This window comes from Venturia canescens, chromosome 5 (assembly GCF_019457755.1).
Source record: "Venturia canescens isolate UGA chromosome 5, ASM1945775v1, whole genome shotgun sequence".
In the NCBI taxonomy this organism is placed as follows: domain Eukaryota; kingdom Metazoa; phylum Arthropoda; class Insecta; order Hymenoptera; family Ichneumonidae; genus Venturia; species Venturia canescens.
This window is the reverse complement of record NC_057425.1, coordinates 7450917-7469059: the sequence shown is the minus strand read 5'-3', so window position 1 is coordinate 7469059 and position 18143 is coordinate 7450917. Positions and strand designations below refer to the sequence as shown.

At 44.7% G+C, this 18143-nt stretch overlaps 2 protein-coding genes across 5 annotated transcripts in view; one reads left to right on the top strand and one right to left on the bottom strand.

Annotated features, from left to right (window-relative positions):
• LOC122410526 (ABC transporter A family member 1-like) overlaps positions 1-18143 on the bottom strand; it is a 32532-nt gene that overhangs the window by 11901 nt on the left and 2488 nt on the right. For 2 of the 4 annotated variants that reach the window (XM_043418714.1, XM_043418715.1), the window contains exons 1-6: positions 9669-9705; positions 9380-9504; positions 1654-1827; positions 902-1083; positions 457-661; positions 72-147 (exon numbers count right to left, since the gene is read on the bottom strand). In XM_043418714.1, the coding sequence (XP_043274649.1) occupies positions 72-147; positions 457-661; positions 902-1083; positions 1654-1827; positions 9380-9504; positions 9669-9690 (784 nt within the window). In that variant the 5' untranslated portion in view covers positions 9691-9705. Of the gene's footprint in view, positions 1-71; positions 148-456; positions 662-901; positions 1084-1653; positions 1828-9379; positions 9505-9668; positions 9706-18143 lie in introns of those variants that run through there. The other 2 variants (XM_043418716.1, XM_043418717.1) reach the window with 1 other exon arrangement.
• Positions 2937-5720, top strand: LOC122410527 (tubulin polyglutamylase complex subunit 2). The gene is made up of 2 exons (XM_043418718.1): positions 2937-3861; positions 5081-5720. Exons 1-2 carry the CDS (start codon positions 3618-3620, stop codon positions 5644-5646), a joined length of 810 nt encoding a protein of 269 aa, XP_043274653.1. The 5' UTR covers positions 2937-3617; the 3' UTR covers positions 5647-5720.

Sequence of the window (18143 nt, the reverse complement as noted above, 5' to 3'; positions counted from 1 at the left end):
CGTTTCATCGTTATCGTTGCTCCATCAATTGACTCTTCCCCCGCCCATTTGATCTCGTCTCGATTCTGTACCTGCGGTGTAAGCTTTCTTCGGAAACATTTCTAGTTTTACATCCGGAACCGTGATATCAGCGTTCCCTGTGTCGAGCTGTAACAAACGAAAAATTTAGCGTGCGGATTTTCGATCGAGGTTTGCGGAGCTTGGGATTATCGCTGTGAGCGAATATATTTCCAGCGAAAGCTCTCCCAGGATCGCGACTTTTGATATAGAAACGATTGAACTTTATGTTTTTCTTCGTTTATGGATTTCTTCGAAATTTATATTCAGGAAAAAAACTACTCGGTAATGAAAACAACTCCAACGTTGATGAAAGAATAACTTGGATCGATCCTGCTAGATTTTCGTTGAAAAATATTTTCGCAACTCTCATCTCCAAAGCAAAACCCAAGAACGAACCCGAATTTTTGTGATGTCTATTATCATCTGGAGCGCCAGGAAACCCGAGTAGAAATAATTATTGACAGGGCACGATCCTCCAGTCTCGATTGATAAAACACCCCCCATCCAGTGGCTCGTGTCCTTGCGACACGTCACAGGCGACGAGAATAATTCCGTCGGTGGAGGTGGCGACGTGTACGACGGGTTCGTTCGTATTTCGTACCTGACCACGAAATTCCACATTTTTATTGCTGTTTTTCCTCGTGGGACTACATTCTCATTAGTTTTTTTTTTTTTTTTTTTTTTCAAATCTTTTTATTCATGAGGCGAGCGAGAAAATTCGATCGGGTTTAAACTCGGAAGTTGCCAGACCCATTTTCAAAGTTCCGGACCTTTCGAAACCCGATTTTATTGAAAAAGCACACTGCGAACTACGATTATTCCACGTCGTGTAAAAACTCACAGAAGCCTTTGCGTTATTGGCTGAGGGTTCTCGAAAATAACTGCTAATGGTACGCTGTAAGGATCCCGCCAGTAGGCGGCCTGGAGATCGTCCTTTGTATCGAGCACCATGAAATTTAAGGGCAATTTCTCGGGGTAGTCCCACATCGAGAGCCAAAGATTGTTCATGGCGTTGAGGAAAGTCTGTGAATGAGAGAATTTTTTAAAATTCTTCGCTAGCGTTTCGATGCTCGTTTTTCTTTGAGGGTTTACATCTTTATTCTTTATTGCGATCCGGACTCGAGTCGATCTCGAGGATATTTTGATTCGTAAGGAGAAATATAAAATAAGCGTATTCTGGAGTTAGAATATAAAGGGAAATTCCAAGTATCTTTCCAGCACACTTTGGCACCGTTTGGCTACGAGAGCGAATTCTCGTGCTCCTTTTTGATCTTCCCGAGGGATCGAAGACTCGCGAATATCGTGGGTGGTCGTGGCGGAGACGTTGGAGGTTTTAAGTCTTTCGAGTGGCTCTCTAAAGTCGTTGCTTTTACGAGACAGAGGGACAAGTGACGCGCAGGCAAAAATAGGTCACTTCCTACATGGCTGAGTGCAATCGAACGTTCCTCGTGCGTGTGCGATCGTTCGTTTCATGGTGACGGGCATTGGAATTTTTGTGAATCCTCATAAAATTGATAAAAATTTACTTTTTCGTCGTCGAATTTCTCGCCGTTGCCACAAACTCCCACAATTTAAAATGAACGTTCAACTTACGATCGTCTCCGTCGAGTTCGGCACGACCGCCACTGTGTTGTTTTTGTATCCATTAAAAAATTCGAATATGTCACCGTCCTGTCTCTGCGTTCCCATCGGTGGATAATTCGGATTCGGTATGAGGACTTTTACTACTATGAGTATCCCCAGGGTGTAGAGGGGTAGAAAGACTTCCTGTAAAGCAAAATTCCTCATCGTTAGTTCCACGAAATTCGATGTATCAAGGGAGTCCCTTTTTCTGAGGTTCCGATGAGCTCAACCAGCTGAAATTAAGGTAGGAGTCGCGCGACAATCGATATTAGACGAACTCGTGATTTTTAAATTATACCATTTTTACGTGATAAACTTTCATATGGCTAAAGGATTTGATAGGTTACCGAAAATTATATCAAGAAATTTACGATCAAAAATAGAAATATAACACGGCATCGTATGAGAAACCCATCCCGCCAACACTATGATTGCAGAATTCATTTCCTTATCGATTAGATATAGTTTATGATAAAATTGCTCCTCATAGATTATATTATAAAGATTATAATGTGACCATAAAAATATAGGGCCATCGACTAATTCGAAGAGAATTTTTAAAATAATCTCGATGAAAACTCAGAAAATGGAAGGAGATCGACTGCCATGAAGTGGCTCGATATACTTGGCAACGTTAAGAATGTATACATATATATATACTTTTCGTGATAGCCGGCGAGTTTGGAGGCTAAGATATCTTTCGACTGTCAGGTGAGAAGAGAACCGATATATATATGTATATATTGAAAAACCGGGTCAAATAAGCAATCATAAGATATTTTTAATCATAAATTATTAAATATGATCTTGTATAAATTTAGACGAATCCAGTTTAAATTGCCCCAAGATTTATTCAATACAGAAAACCTTTCTTATAACCTATTTTATTTCGACGATTAATAAATAGTCATTTGACCATAGAGTCGCGCGACTCTTACCTTAAGTTAGGAAAGTGCGAATGCTGGCGATACTGTGGGGGAGCTCGTGCTGGTTTCGGAAAAGCCCAAATGCGTGTATGAAGGAACGGTGAAAGGAAAAAAAAAACAAAAACCAAGACATTTGAAGAAATTCGATTAGTTAATGTTTGAATTTATTCAATTATTTAAAAAGTCATTTATTTTTCGTAGCTGTTCAAGTATTTATCAAAATTTTCCAATTATACTTTGAAATACTTCAAGTATTTTCAAATTAATCAATTATTTTTGAATTTGTTCAAATATTAAAGAAAAAATTCTATTCATTTTCTAATTCAATTTTTTTTTTCTATTTTTTATATTCAATTATTTTTTAAATTCATTCGATTAATTCATGAATTTATTCAACAATTTGTCGAGCCTACTCAACCAATTTTCGAGTAAATCAAATAATTTTTCTGAATAAATTTATTTCCTTATTCATCGAAGTGACAAACTTTCCTTCGCCATAAATATACTCGTTGTTTTTAATAATCACGACAATCGAAGTTTACAAAATTTCGAAGAAATGCACTCCTCGTTATTTATCTCGAAATAAATGAAAAAGATTATTATACAGGACAAATTGAGGGGTATTAATCTCCTATCGCGTTACATATGCAACATAGAAAGGTCCTTTTGGCATGGCGTATTTGATATACGAGAGTGCGGAACTAGGTACGGTCTTTTCCGGTTGCTATGGAGGTAAACGAAGCTCCTGGGCAACCACGGATCCGTGTTCGCTCGATGAATAGACAACAACTTATCCGTTAGTAGCTTACTTCAAGTTGCCGGGTAAACTGTTATCTCGAGAGCGCACACCCTTAAGAAACTCGATCCGTCTGTGCAGGGGTTCTTTGAAGCGAGGATGCTGCTTTGCTCGCCCACGTAATATTCTCTAAGCTTTAAGGTGGAAAGAATGCGAGAGGATAAAAAACGAGGAATTGATAGTGCGAAAATCGTCGAGGTCCGACGACGAAAATGTCGTTTTTCGTTGACGTCGTGACCGAGGACTCGTTCTATGAAAATTTGACCCTCGGAGTCGTTCGTATTCTCGAGAATAGTCCTTGCGTGAGAAACGTTAAGGTCGAGAGGCGTAACGCATGCGAGAGAAGTGCATTGTCAACTTGGGAACAACGTCATTGCTGCTTATTGCCTGAAGACTTGAAGAGCTTTTACGCCTCTATAGACGGCTTTCAGTTGACTTGGAACCTCGACATTTCCGGCAAGTGTACTGACAAGACATTCAAAAGTTTAGCGAAATTTTACGAGCTGTGCCTTCACTCTTACCATTCGATTTCGACGAGTTTCCTTTGAGAAAGATAACTTCGTTGCATGGAACTTTCTTCGAGGGTTCAAACGGACTCGCGAGGAGTTTGCAAATCTTTCCATTTATTTCATAACTTACGAGAAATAGAGCGTTCACCGGGGCAAATCAGGGGACGAAATTTTGCGATGCTTCCTTGTACGAAAAGCTCGAAAAATCGTACTTTTTGACGTCTCGATGCATCGATCCAACGTTTTTGCATTTGTAACATCCAAACGATAGTCGAAGCTCTTTAACATTCCTAAACTTGTTCAAGGAAGATCACTTGTGATTCAAAAAAGCAAATAAACTTTTTCGCTCTTTTTATGATCGAAGAAACGATTAAAATTTATTCTCCCAATTACTAAAATTACCTGTAACTTATTACAAAATGTAACAGCAGCCATTTTATATTTATGTGCGTCTGCATATCTTTATTAAGGAGGTTGGAACACTAAAATCATCAGAATGTCATTAGCCATGACATTCTTTGCCATCAAGTATACAAATATTATTTTTTCCAAAATTTTTACCACATGCTTGTCGAATAATTGAGCGTTAAATCGAACTTCTTTATGCACGAGATTTATAGCTGCATATATGTAAACTCTATGCTTGTACACGTGAACTTTAGTGTTCGATTACTCGAGAGCTATGCGGTAGAAAAATCTAAAAAAAATTTTAGTGTCATATATATTTTGAAAGAATGCATTTACCAAATACTATGAAATGCTTATAATTTTGAAATTTTTAGTGTTTTTAACGAGGTTCAGCGTGGCAACATTGCATCGTCGCGATCCAACCTCCTTAAACCCGCTGGCTCACGATGTTGTCAAAGCTTTTCCAGCGTTCGTGTCGTTATTATTCGTTAACTTCAAACGAGTATTCTTTTTCCATTCCCAAGTGATTTTCACCGGTAACAAGGCTTTCCCGAGACATCGTTGATATCGAAAACATTTTACTTTCTTATTCTCGTTTTTGGCTCTTCAAGTTATAAGCCTTTAAAAACGTGATTTTGTTGAATTGATCCTACGATAATTCCGGGAGTGGAAGCACGCTGTGTACTTATAGAATTTCCATTAGCGCGAGCATCCCTAAAAAACTGTGCTGAATCGTGAGATTTTGTGTTTGACCGCAGGCGAAGAGTTTCCGGTCGGTAGGATGTCGATTGGCGAGTTCGCCGGTCTGAAGCGTTTCGTCGCTTCGAAAGAGCATCAGGCGGAAGCAGAATCGCGAGTGCAGCAGCAGCAGCAGCAGCAGACGACGAGAGAGGAAGAAAAAAGCGAAGTGCCATCGGTGAGTCCGCGATGGAAGCTTTTCGAGCTCGAGCAGTGTGGGAACGGAAGAATTTTCTTGACTTATCAAGTGCGTCCGGAGCTCGATATCGAGCCAGCGATCTGGCTCTATCTGGAGGAGGATGGCAAGCCTTCGTGGTATCATTTGGCTGATAATTTCACCAAGTACCTTAGGATGATGCTCGTCCATCTGGGGCTGCCTTTGTGGCAGCTGAGCGCGGTTGGAATACCGCTGCCGACTTGGATCGAGCAGGTCTACTATCTCGTGGGTCCCCATCTTTTGTCTACAATGGGCAAACCGACGGAGACTGTTTCCGGAAGCATTTGGAAGGATGGACCGTTGAACACGATCGATACGGCGATATTCAAGGGTCGGGAGAGCAAGCAAAGGAACTCGAGGAAAAAGTGACTCGGTAGCTCGCGTCGTATCGCTTTTTCTTGCTTCTCCAGCCCTGGGGTTGGTCTGGTTAATAAAAATGTGCATGCTCGTGAAAAAATGTGCTCCTTTCCGCTGCTCGGTTCCCACCGACTGTTCCCCTCCCCCCCCCCGGCCGAGTATCTGTCCAAACATCGAATCCGGAGTTTTCTCTTGCGAGCGTCGTCTCGAACGTACGAATTTGGAGTAACGACTCCGGAAGCGAGTTTCTCAAACTCCCGCTCGGCCCAGAGCGCTCAAATTTTCTACTCCAAAGTGCCTTTCCACCCCCCTGAGCAACTGAACGTCGCCGCTCGCCTGCAGTCATACGACTGGGCACACGTCCGCAAACTCTGGCAAGCGACCCTTGGCCTAATTGGCACAGAAATCGGGAGAAAAACCCCTTCGTCTGACAAATTGGCGTCCCCCGATTCGCCGCTTGCCAGGGGACGGTAATACACTCCGGCGCTCCCCGTTGTACGCGAGCAGGATCTTGGCTCTTCCTTTTTGAATATCTCGGCGCGAGCGCGGGACGCTGAAAACTCAGACACTTTGTCGCCGGCGCTGCCCGCACCGGCCAATTTCTCTCCGCCTCGATATTCTTCTCTCTCCCCCTTTTTCCCTCTCGCGATCTCGTAAACCCAGGAAAACCTCTTGCGTCTTTATCTTCGAAATATATTTGACCTCCTTTTCCCAGAATTTCGGCAAGTTGCGATATATTTCTGTCATAAAAAAGTGCTCCGAGGAAATTCACCCTTTTCATGATTGAAACGACGATCCTACTCGAGCAGGGGTCCTCCCAAATTATTCAATTTCAGCTTGAATTATTCGCCGATTCGAATCTCAAGGAAGTTCATCTGGTTATCGAATCGACGAAGAAATTTCGATTTAAATATTTCCATACGCAGCGACGAATAATTTAAAAGTGTCCTGTCCGAATTTCAAGGCCCGAGGACACTTCGTTCGTGAGGAAAAAATTAAAAAGGATCCTCCAAATCAACTCTTACGGGTTCCAATGGTTTTTCCGTCTTGACAAATGAAATTTGGAGGCATTGACAAACAGTTTCTGCACAAACTTCATAAGTGATAGAAAAATATCCGAAGAATATGTTTACAGCTTCGTTAAATCCATTCAATACTTGTAAGTTCGCAATTAATGAATTTTATCTCAAAAAATTGTGATTTTTTCATGTAATTGAGAAAAACTTGTTTTTTAGACGTTTCTGGCAGGTTTTAATGATGCCAGACGATGGAACGCTCACGAGATGAGCGCGCGTGAAAAATTCTGTCGCAATTATTTTCCAAGACGCTTGACATTTCATCCACGCTTCGATCATCTTCATGGCGATCGCGTGCCTCCTGTCGCATCGCATGCAAACGCGGAAGTGTTCGGGCCCCGTTTTGAGAGTGTAACGAGAGAGGGGAATTTGCAAAAATCTGCACGCTCGAATACGGAAGCGTGAATTATTTATCGATGCGTGCATGCGCGACAATGTCTGCCGGCGACAGTGCCTCTTCGAGTAAGAGATTGGATCGGTGGATTACGCAACGTTGTTTCGCTCCAGTTGAATAGATCTAGTAAAACCGCAGTACGAAGATGAATTCGCGCTCCCTGCACGTGTGGAGCCACATTTTCTCTTGCGAGCGTTACGCTTCCCTTGTTGCATAAGCTCCGTGGATTTTCTCATACAAAATCAACCTCGAGCTTCGGCTGGAATGATGCTGCACTCGTGGATCCTGGCTGTACCAAAATTTTCCAAGATTTCCTCATTTTATTATGAAATTAACTGCAGCCTTCGATTTTTTAATTATGTTTAAGAACTCTTGGGCAAAAACGACCCAAACTTTTCCTTTGCTCATTCTCAGGCAGCTTTCCAATTTCGAGTCTCACGACGATCGACTTTTCGTCGAAATTCGACGTTTTGTTCACTCAGCGCTTGTGCCGAGCTTCGAAATTGCGTGAATTGGGCGAAAAAAAATTTCAACAATTTTATTAGACGCTACAGATAATACAATAAATCTATTTTATTGATCGTGACATCATAAATGAACGAGCTTTCCTGAATTTTTGAGCTCGAATATGAATTATTAACTCGATGGTAGCAGAGGCACTTTGGAAAAAAGTTGTCGACCGGTGAGCCAGTGTAAATCGAAATCCACTCGAGCGATCCTTCTGAAATTCGGCATGTTGCCTCCTCGCACAATTGACCGGGTATCGGCGAGAGCTTTCTTCCAATTTTTCGTAATTATTAATTTTACAATAACAAATAGGCTCACTTCTTAGGCAAAAATCATGATTTTCGCTTCCAAGTGTGACAAAGAATGCAGAAAATCGAAAAAAAATGTCTCTCGCAGATGGTCGATCGTGTGAGGAAGTGCCGTGCCAAATTTCAAAAGGATCGGTCGAGTAGATTTCGATTCATACTGTTCACCGATGGACAACTTTTTTCTGGAGCGCCTCCGAAGATTTGCTCTACCATCGAGTTAATAATCGATGTTCGGGTTTTAAAAATTCGGTCTTTTTTCACCGGAAAGACGCTACCCCGTCCTTAAAAGAGCGAGTAAAAAACGGGCTCGCGAAGTGAGCGCTTGAGCTACTTTTCACGACGCGGACGCGTATGGAAATCGTTGGTAAAGCTGATCCATCAAAGTTGGCTGTGTACGATGTGTCAGCACGCGTAAAACATAAACGCGAGGGTGGCTGAAATCGTGTTAACGTTTAAAGCCGATCAGGGCACGCGGCGGCAAAGGTTTTCTAGGTATTCCTCGCGGGCACAGAACGACGACGAGATCGGAGGCCGCACGGGTTGCAGGTCGTTCCTAATTCGTCTGAGCTGCAAGCATTAATCTCGCGGAGTCGGACTGTGCAAACACGTTTCTATTTTCTATGGGCGGATTGTCCGCCGGTTCGGGGAGCGTCGCACGGAGCCTGAGTTACTTCATTCGACGTCGAAACGAGCAGTTTCGTTGGTAAAAACGATCGAAAAAGGATCGTGAAATAACGAGTGCTTTCGAGGTTCGATGAGGGGAGGACGGAAACGGAAGGAAAAATACAAAAATTTGCTCCCCTTTTTGTGAGGAGATATAAAAGTGAAGAATTTTTTTGCACTTTTTTATGCTGCCTTGAGGCGAAGCTTCCGCGGTGCGGTTGGTGGGCACGTGGGAGAAGAATTTCTCCACAATTTCTCGTAAGAGTCGCCCGAGATAGCAGCTCTCGAAATTAATACGGAAGTTGTAAAACGTCGGAGCGCAGGAAAATATCGGGGAAGTAGAAAGCGAAAAAACGCGCAATTCGGAGGTAAAAAGCTCTTCGAATTTTTCGCCCTCTCGTTCCTCGTCACCGGGCTGCCAAGTTGGATTACTTTTTCTTTCATTTTTGAGGATTTTGACGAGATCTAACCGAGCGAATTTCAATGCCTGCGACAAATCTTTGCGTAGGCTTCAGAGAAATCGAAGCCGAAGCCATTTTTCCCCCCTCAACAACCACGTCGAGACCCCGGTTCCTGGCTGTGGGCAAATCATCAGCGAAAGTTTTCCGTGCACATTCCGGGGAGCAGGAACGGAATTGCGGGAAATGAAAATTCTTTTGTGATTCTGAAACGATTTTTCGTAACATCGCTCGCGCGGCATCTGGCCCGGATAAACTGGACCGTTTTCCCTCCCAAATGTTGACAGTAAATGGCCTCGAAAGCACGAATTTTTGAGGCCAATAAAATCGCGTTCTTACCGCTATGGTCTTCCGCTTCTCGCGTTTTTTGAGAAGTAAATTCCTTACGAGCATCGCCCGTAGTTGGCTAAAGTACACTCCGCAGGATCCCATTTTGGCTCCTCGCCGTGATTTCTTCTCAGTTTCTGTAAACACACGAATAACCATCATTATATCGATTGTCCAAAACTGAGAACCGCGCGGAAATAATAAAAAAAGCGGTGAATTCCGATCGACGATATTAAAATCTAAAAAAATTCATTTCGTTCCGACAAAAATTCGAGTCGCAATCGCCCACTTTTTTTCTCACCCCCCAATTCGATAAAATCCATCAACCGCAAGCGCTCCGACTCATTAACGATGATTCGATTCCAATGGCATTCAGCGACTCGAGTCTAATTTGGCGAATTCATTGAAGTCGAACTGCCAAAAGAGACGGTACGTTTGAGACTCGTTATCACTCGAGTAATGAATCATCAAGACGAATCGTCCGCGATAATTCGACGCGTCGTTGCGTCGCCCAACGCGACTCCGCTAAATTTAAATCGCGAACCGCGACCTCCCTCCGAACAATACAACGGGAAGTTTGCTCGCGTGTTAGTGTACGAGCACGAAAGTGAATGTTTACATTTCGAAGGATGAACGCAGCGAATGTGTGAATCGGGCACGTGCTGCGACATCGGTCTCGTCGCGTCTGCCGGAGTTCGTGCCAATGTAAATACGTTTCGTGTGTACCTGAGCTGTATTCGCAGAGGGATGAAACGCGCATTAAGGCGTCCGAACATGAGAATCTCGTTCGAGACAGTTTCGCGCGTACCAGAGCGCGGTCGGCGCGCTGTTTAACGCACACGTGGACCGGGGTCGTGACCCAAAAAGTGATGTGCAAATCGTCGCTGGGACAGCCCCGCGCGGACGCTGAGAGAGTTCAGTTAACATTGGCGAAACCCTCGGGCGTAAGTCGACGGACGTGGAATTCGCGTGGTTTGATCGATCGAGAAGTTTGGCGCGGGATCGATCAAGCTTATCGCGGGGAACGTACAAACTCATGGGCTTTTCGTGGATGGAAAATCGAGAGAAAAGTTCCTCGTGAAAATGGGAGTTTTTGGGGAATTCTACGAATTTTGGATAAACCCCGGCTTGCTCGATCGTCAAGCAGCAGCACGGATCGAGTTCCTCGTATTCTCGAGTATCCCAATCGAAAAATTCGTCCATTGCACACGCCCATTTTCGCAGTGGTGAGCGGACAGTAGTTTCAAAACTTTCCTCGTGCAAATTCTGATAAGGGAGATCGATGGAACATTGTGTGACGTTTGGGACGTGAACTATGACATTTTGTATAATTTATAAAAGAAGCCTGCGAGCGTGCGGCACCGTCCGGATCGGCTATACGTCCGAGGGAGTGCAGCATGGAAAGCCATAAAACGAGATGACATTGGCACCGGAATCTCCTCCATTTCGTGCCTGCTCGATATTCGATAAAATCGATAAAACCTGCTCGCGAGTTCGTCGCGTTTCCGAGCTTTCCGAAGCGAGACGAAAATATTAGTTTTGCTCATCAAGTCCGAGAGGCCGTGGGGGTGAGGTGATCGGAAAACGTCAAATCCCGCGAGGGGCTGGGAAACGTGTTCGATTCTGTAACTGGGCTACGGATTCGATTTTGCGCGGGAATGTCGTCAGAGCTGCCGCGGACTATGGCCCGGGAGGGTTGGAGGGGCGAGATTTTCTTCAATGGCTTTCGGACGAGCAGGGAGAAAGATTCGCCGTCCGAATCTCGGTGTCGGAGGGCCAAAACGATAATTAGCTTATCGCAGGTCGGAGGGTATCGCGTCGGCGAGGGATTTTTGAGGCTGTTTGGTCCCCGAACATCGGAGGGTTTCGAGCGCGGTGCGGAGTCGGTGAAAGGTAATTTGGTTAATATTAGACGGGAAAACTCGACCTAGAAAGTGAAGGCTCGTCGTCGTCGGGGCGCGCGGAGGTCTCTTGGCGAGGAGGGAAAGCGAGAGGGCGGCGCGAGCCTCCCCGTTACGCGATTACGGAGTCATTCACCATCTCGACCGGCGGACTAGCGCATTGCGCAAATTCTTCGATCTCGGGGGAGCGAGAAAGAATTTCAGTTGCGTTTGTTTGCCTTGCTTTCTTCTTTGACTCTCTCTCTCTTTCTCTCTCTTTCTGGGGGGAGAGCAAAATCATCGTAAAATCCTCGCACGATGGTGTGTGTCCGGGCATTTTTTAAACTCGCGGAAATTGCACGTCGCTCGCTCGCTTTTATATCGGATGGTGATCGCGCGGGGAAACGCGCATCGATCGATAATCTCTACCGTGTCTGTGCGTGTGTGTGTTTGTGTGCTCGACTTGACCCTCGCCGTATATACTTTCGAGTCCAGGGACACGTGAACGAGGCGGTAACACGGTCGGAATTCTCACTCTCACAATCAATAACGCCCCGTTTACACTCTTGAGCGCTTTTATTTTATTTTTTTTTCCTCCATTTTTTTTTTATACTTCCACTCGTTTCAACAACGGTGCAAGTGCAAATGAACAACAAAAAGCTCCTATGAAAAATTGTGTCAGCGAGTAGTCCAAGGCTAAATAAATTCAACGAAAACATCTCAGGCTTCAAACTATTTTCTTTTCTTTTTTCAACACTTTTCTTATTCGTTTTGCCGAGACGATCGAGCTTGTTTAGTTTCATCAGAGAGCCACCGTTTATTTCAATTGAATTAGTATATCACTTCTCTGGGGAATCGATGACAGTAGCTTTGATGAGAAGAAAAATTCGTTGATTATTTATCGCTTATTTCTCTATTTTCATGGTGCTTACGCCTCCGTTTGCTCGCGGAGCGTCGGGAATAGTGGAAAACCTCGACGAAACAAGCGACTGTATTTTTACTGGGTTTCGACTGATTCGGGCGCATCGGAATATCAGAAAAAGTGCGACACCCGCTCAGCGACTGATGCGCGAGTAAGCGATCACCCATCCGGGTACTGCCCGCCTCGTCCGAGGCTGCTCTATTTGGGGGATCTTTGGAACCGTACTCGCCGACCGCTCATCCCACGCTGTTCGTTGGATGCGCTCGTTCTTTTTCAATGCTCCTGTCAACGTCGAGCTCATTAATCGAATTTTATGGCACTAACGATGAGGAATTTTGCTTTTCAGAACGGAATTATTCATTTTCGCATTATTTAACGGAATAAAATGATTATTTTTTGTTATGTCTCGATCGAGATAATATTTTTGCATTCGAGGGTGCACTATTTCGACGTCGAGACGTTGAACTACCTGTAAAATTTTATTGTTTCCCCGAGGGCACAGTCCATCCTCCATGGAAAAGTGGGAAACGGGCCAATTGGATCAAAAGATCAACACTGTCAATTCATCCACTAAACTTCCTGTTTCGACGACGATTAAAACGTCATTCGATTCACTTTTATCGGACGAAAACCGTATTCGAGATTATTTTCAACTCAAATATTATTGACGATAAAAAAAATTAAGTTTACCCTTTTTTGCTAATATATTCTGGTCGTAAAATGCACGCAGACTGTCAACCGACTAGTACGACGCGCACGTACATCCTTAATCTCATTCTGTTGTCAAAAATATCGAGGATCTCATGTAATTTCGTGATAAAAATATTAAGCATTCAATCTCGCATTGGACAATAAAACTGCTGGAATTCCTTCTCGATCGAATGCGTCCGAGTGCAGATATCGAGGGAGGTGCGACTGCTCGCCGGACAGCCGTTCGCTCTCGACGAAACTCCAGTAACAGGTACGAGAGTAACACGAAATGGGAAACGTGAGTCAACGACCATTTCGTCGGTTGGATCAACGCTTTGCGTTATTATCGCTGCTCGCGGATGGGAGAAGAGTTTTGTGTGGAGGAAAAGTTGGTCCAATTAGCGAAGCCGCACACGGATGAATCGCAATAAAGTTGAAAATCCAGGGGGATGAATATTGACTGTGAGCCGGGGGAGATTGAGCGGAGGGAACCGGCGTTCTCGCAGCCGCCAGGACGCGCGACGTCGTTCGATCGGGAAAATCGGAGCGGGCGGTGCGATTTGGAAAACGATCGAAGCGGATCCGCTTTGACAAAGCGAAGATTAGTATTTTCCTTCATCAGCGTGTTTGCACCGCGTTCAGGAAGGTCCTGCGCTCGGTTATCAAGACCTTTCCTCGGCGACGAGCCCCGCGTTTCGCAAAGCTCGTCGGTCAAAGGGGCCCGAGTGAGCAAATCGCATTTGAACAAGGGTTCGAGCTCCAATCCGAGGGGAAACGTTGGCTCGTTGTTTTGCGAACGAGAAATTAAGGGCGTCGAACTCTCGAGCGAGAGGGTCGCCGCAGTCGACGTCGAGACGCGCCTAACAGCGAGACGGACGTCGCGACGCTCACCTGCTCTGCCCCTCCTGTCCGCGCCTCTTCCTTTATTATACCTCACATGCCCGGCCTCGCATTGATAATTCTTGTTGAATAAGACAAGAAATAGGAGAGTTACGTTTATAGATAATGCAGCGGGGCGAGCCGCCCAGGGGACGGAAACGCCGAGGGACAGGGAACTCAGCTTTCAAGGTATATCGCAAAACACACGCCGAACGTTGATTATTTTTACCCTTCGAGTCCCACGATCTGTCCCCCCGTACGTCCACCTGCCAGATGTCCGAATGACTCATTCCCCTTGAGCTGCGATTACCAATCGCCCTCTATTTTTACATGTTCCCTCTGTCATACCGAATCCCCTATTTTAGCCTCAGATTCAAACGTCGCTAATTTTCTTTGCGAGAGCCCCGCTATCCGAGCTTCATTTTTGTCGCAACATTCGCGTCCTTCCGAATCAAATGTGTTGCCGGATTATTCGATTTTTTATCAGCCAAGCGACGGTTTTCTCGAATTCGCTGAAACTACGACATCGATTTAAATGTCAAAGTAATCATTCGAAAACTCTTGGACGAATGGATCGAAACATCTCCGGAGTTCACGGCCTCGAGCACGGAGGGAACTAAATTTGAAAATTACCAGTAACGATATGGTCCGGCGACGAGCTGCAATTCGTGATATTATTGTGGGAAAAAATTGAATTTTTCTATTGGAATAATAATATTCATTGTTCACGGTAGCAACTTTTGTGAGAGTATTTAGTAAAAATTTTGGGTGAGGATAAAATGTTGGAATGACTCAAATTTCGAAGAGCTAAAATCCCGAGTTTGTAAACTTGGCATGATAATACGGAGACGGATGAATTCGACTGGAGCTTTGAATGTCGAAAATAAAGTAGAAACTTCAAGGCTCGAAGGACGTTTGCACCGAAACTGGAATTTAAGGAAGTTGAGGCTGTACAGTCATTTTTTTTATCGAAAAGTTATGAGACCTGTACCTTTCAAAAGTTAGGCCAGTTTACAGTTTGGCAATGTTGCATATACTTTAAAGACAAGTTGGGGAAAAAAAGACGAAAAACTGGTGAAAGCTCAGTCGAAAACACGAACGGTGACGATCCTAGCCTCAAAAAACTGCACGGGAAACAGATTATTATTAATATAATCTCAGCAAATCTCCTAATAAATCTGAAAAAATTGACATTATTCAGCAAGCCTCGTTCATGTTGCCCAAAAAATTTCATATTTTTAGCATCATTTTTAACGGAGATATTACTGAATGTGTCTTGACTTCCATAAGATTACATGTTATTTGGCTCAAATTGTTATTGATTTTTCTCAGTAACGACGCTCCTAAACTGTCTGAAAATTTAACTGATTTTTTTTACACTTCACTTTATAAGATGCTCTCGGTTTAAAAGCGATGACATCATTTTCATTCTAATGCCTCAACTTCCTTAACAATTTCCCATAGAAACGACGACTAAAATATCGTTTTTCCCGAAAATTCGATTATCAGTCTTTCGATTCATAAATTACTACAATCAGCAATACTGCGAATATTTCACTATTTCGAAAATTTAATAACGAAAGACTAAATAATATTACTGAGGTTGAAATATTGAAACACTAAAAAGTAGAACGGTCAAAATGGTGAAACGGTAAAAAGTCGACCGATCGAAATGAAGAAATGCAGGGGAGCTCGAAATACACGAGTCTCACTCACTCGGACTGGTGATCCTCAATTTCAAACATCGCTATTTTGACTTTTGCCTTTTCGAGCCATCGCGCTATTCTGCTCCAAGTTTTATGAACTCTAAATTTATGAAAATATGAACTTTTGACATTCGTATGGTCAGTTAAAATTGCATTCGAAATGAAAACTATCGAAATATATATTTTCGAGTGAATACGAATTCAAAGAAGGAATATTCGGTTAAATCTGCTAAAGAGTCGATCGTGAATAAGAATTTCGAGTTACTTATTTTTCTCTAATCTGATATTACAACTCTTAAAATTTCGAAACATCGACCATTCCACAATTTGCTTATTTTCCATATTGAACCCTACTCGTGTTAATCACTGTTCCAGTCTGCTACGAAATTTGGAAACAATTGATCGACACCTACATCAGAGCAAAGACATTTTACCACGACGCACCGTAAAATTCCCTAAACATTTTATAAACTTTAGTACACGTACCGTAAATCTCGCCATCTTCAATATTTACTATAAAAAAACTGAAAATTCCTCCGATCATTGAAAATTTAACAGTGCGTTACCGCGGAATAAATATTTTTCGTTAACTTGTCCCCAGAGTCAAATATATCCGCAAAATTAACTAGTGAACTCGACGCTAAATATTACCGTTTAATTCTCTTCGTGCGAGCGCGATTGTTTTTCTCGTCCTAAAACAGTAGTCCTAAACTCAAGCGATAAAGTCTGTGCCGAGAGTGATGCACACAACGAACTTTGGGAGGGACGATGTCATTTGATATTCTATTATACCTTCCGTAAGACTCGGGGCCAATTTTTCGGTTGATAAAAAAGGGGATTGGTTGTTGGGAAGGAGCCTCGGTTGTGAAAACCCGGGGAGGGGGGCGGGTGATAAGAGGGTGATGGAAGAGAGTGAAAAACTCGAAATTTCTTGAGTCCAAAGATTGCAGGTGCGGTGCAGAGCGAGGGCAGTGTTTCTCAATCGGTCGAGGTTCTCGCGGATCGCCGTGAGTCGCTCGGCGAGGCTACACAAGCCCTCGTCTCTCGCTCTTTTCCACCTTTCCTCGGGGTTTCCTTCGCCTCCCCCGCATCCTCTCGTTCTCTCTCTCTCTCGGTCCCGCAGGCTTCGGTAGGCCAACGTCGTCGCGCGGGTACCACGAAGCTTGCGAGTATCGACCGTGAAGGAGGGGCGTGCTCGCCGACTCCCCTCGCCCTCGCCTCGGCCATTTCCACACACGTTCGAGCCCTTACACAGACGCGTTTCTGCGAGGACGCGGCGACGTTGAAGCGGCGGCGGGAGCCTCCCGGACGAGCCGCTTTTACGTCCTTTTCACTCGAAAACTCTGCTACGAAGCCGGAGGAAACGAGCCGCCGTAAGGAAACCGACTCTCTCGCCCTTTCCTCGTTTTCACTCTCGCGCCGCAGCGACCCCCGCACCCCTTCACACATCCGAGCGTACGTCGGTTTCCTTTGCTTTCTCCCTCTCAAACACTCGCACGAGCACCCGCACACGAGCGCCGAAGCACATTGACGCGGTCACACGAGCTCTTTCCTGAGCAATCTTCCTCCCCCGCGCTGTACTCGCGATAACTTCGCGTCATCGTTCTAATCCACGTGCCTCCTCGTTTCGGGGCCCTTTTCCACCAATTGGCGCGAGTGCGAGAAGACGCTCGTCGACACTCGTTCTCGGAGTATATCGTTTACGAGATTCTGAGAGTGCGAGCTTGCCGCGTGCGACATCGCGTCGATTTTATGGCCGATCGCCACACTTTGTCGCATCCACTCGAATCTCTCGCTACAGACTTTGTCGTAAATATGAGAAAAAGACCCTCCGGCTCGGCGGGTCCTTGCGCCCTCGTGACGAAGCGCAGCGTCGCGAGGGGGGAAATGAATCAACTTTCTGGCCATAAAAGCAAAAGCTTTTCCATCCTCGTAAAAATAATGTGAGCGATACGTGGAAATGATTTTATCTTCGAGCCTCTCGCGGTTATCTGCCCCCAGTCGATTAATCCCTGAAGCTTTTATCAATTTCCACTCCCAGCGTTCGAAGTCTCACGAGTCGAGCAAACAGGAATTAACGTTTTCGTCCGTTTCCACGATACTGAGAAACCTCGCCGCGTCTCATAATAACGAACAGTTGTTACTCGGAGTAATAATTCCCCTCGAGAGAAGGAGGAGCACGAAATGGCTGTGTAATAGTTTTTTTTTGCCCGGAGCGCAGTCAAGTCCGAGCCTGAACGATGCTTCACGGAGCGACTAACTCGAGTGGAGCTCCGCAACAATTCGTCAATGAAAGACTCGGAAGTAAAGTTACCGCTTCATGGTGAGTTGGTCGAAAGAGTCCAATTAAAGTTTGCCTGTTTGCCGATTCGCTCGGGCGGTTGTTTAACGCAGTCGAGTTTGTTGCTTCGTCGGAGGGGGCGGTATACGCGAGTTACAAAATGGGACGCGGATTCGCGTTTTTGTTATCGGGCTCGGCAGGCATTTGAGAGAGATTTATCGAAAGATCGTCGCGAGAGCTCGAGAGCGAGAGGACTCGAGTTTGGCATCGTCGTCGTTCGACCGGATTCTGACGTTGTTTTCCGAGTTTTATCTCATTAGTCGAGGAGCTGTCAGGATTGTAGCTGCGTTAAGGGGTTCAAGGAGCGAGGATGCAGTTGAGGAGACTCGTGCGGAGGAGGTTGGACGCCAGGCTGTCT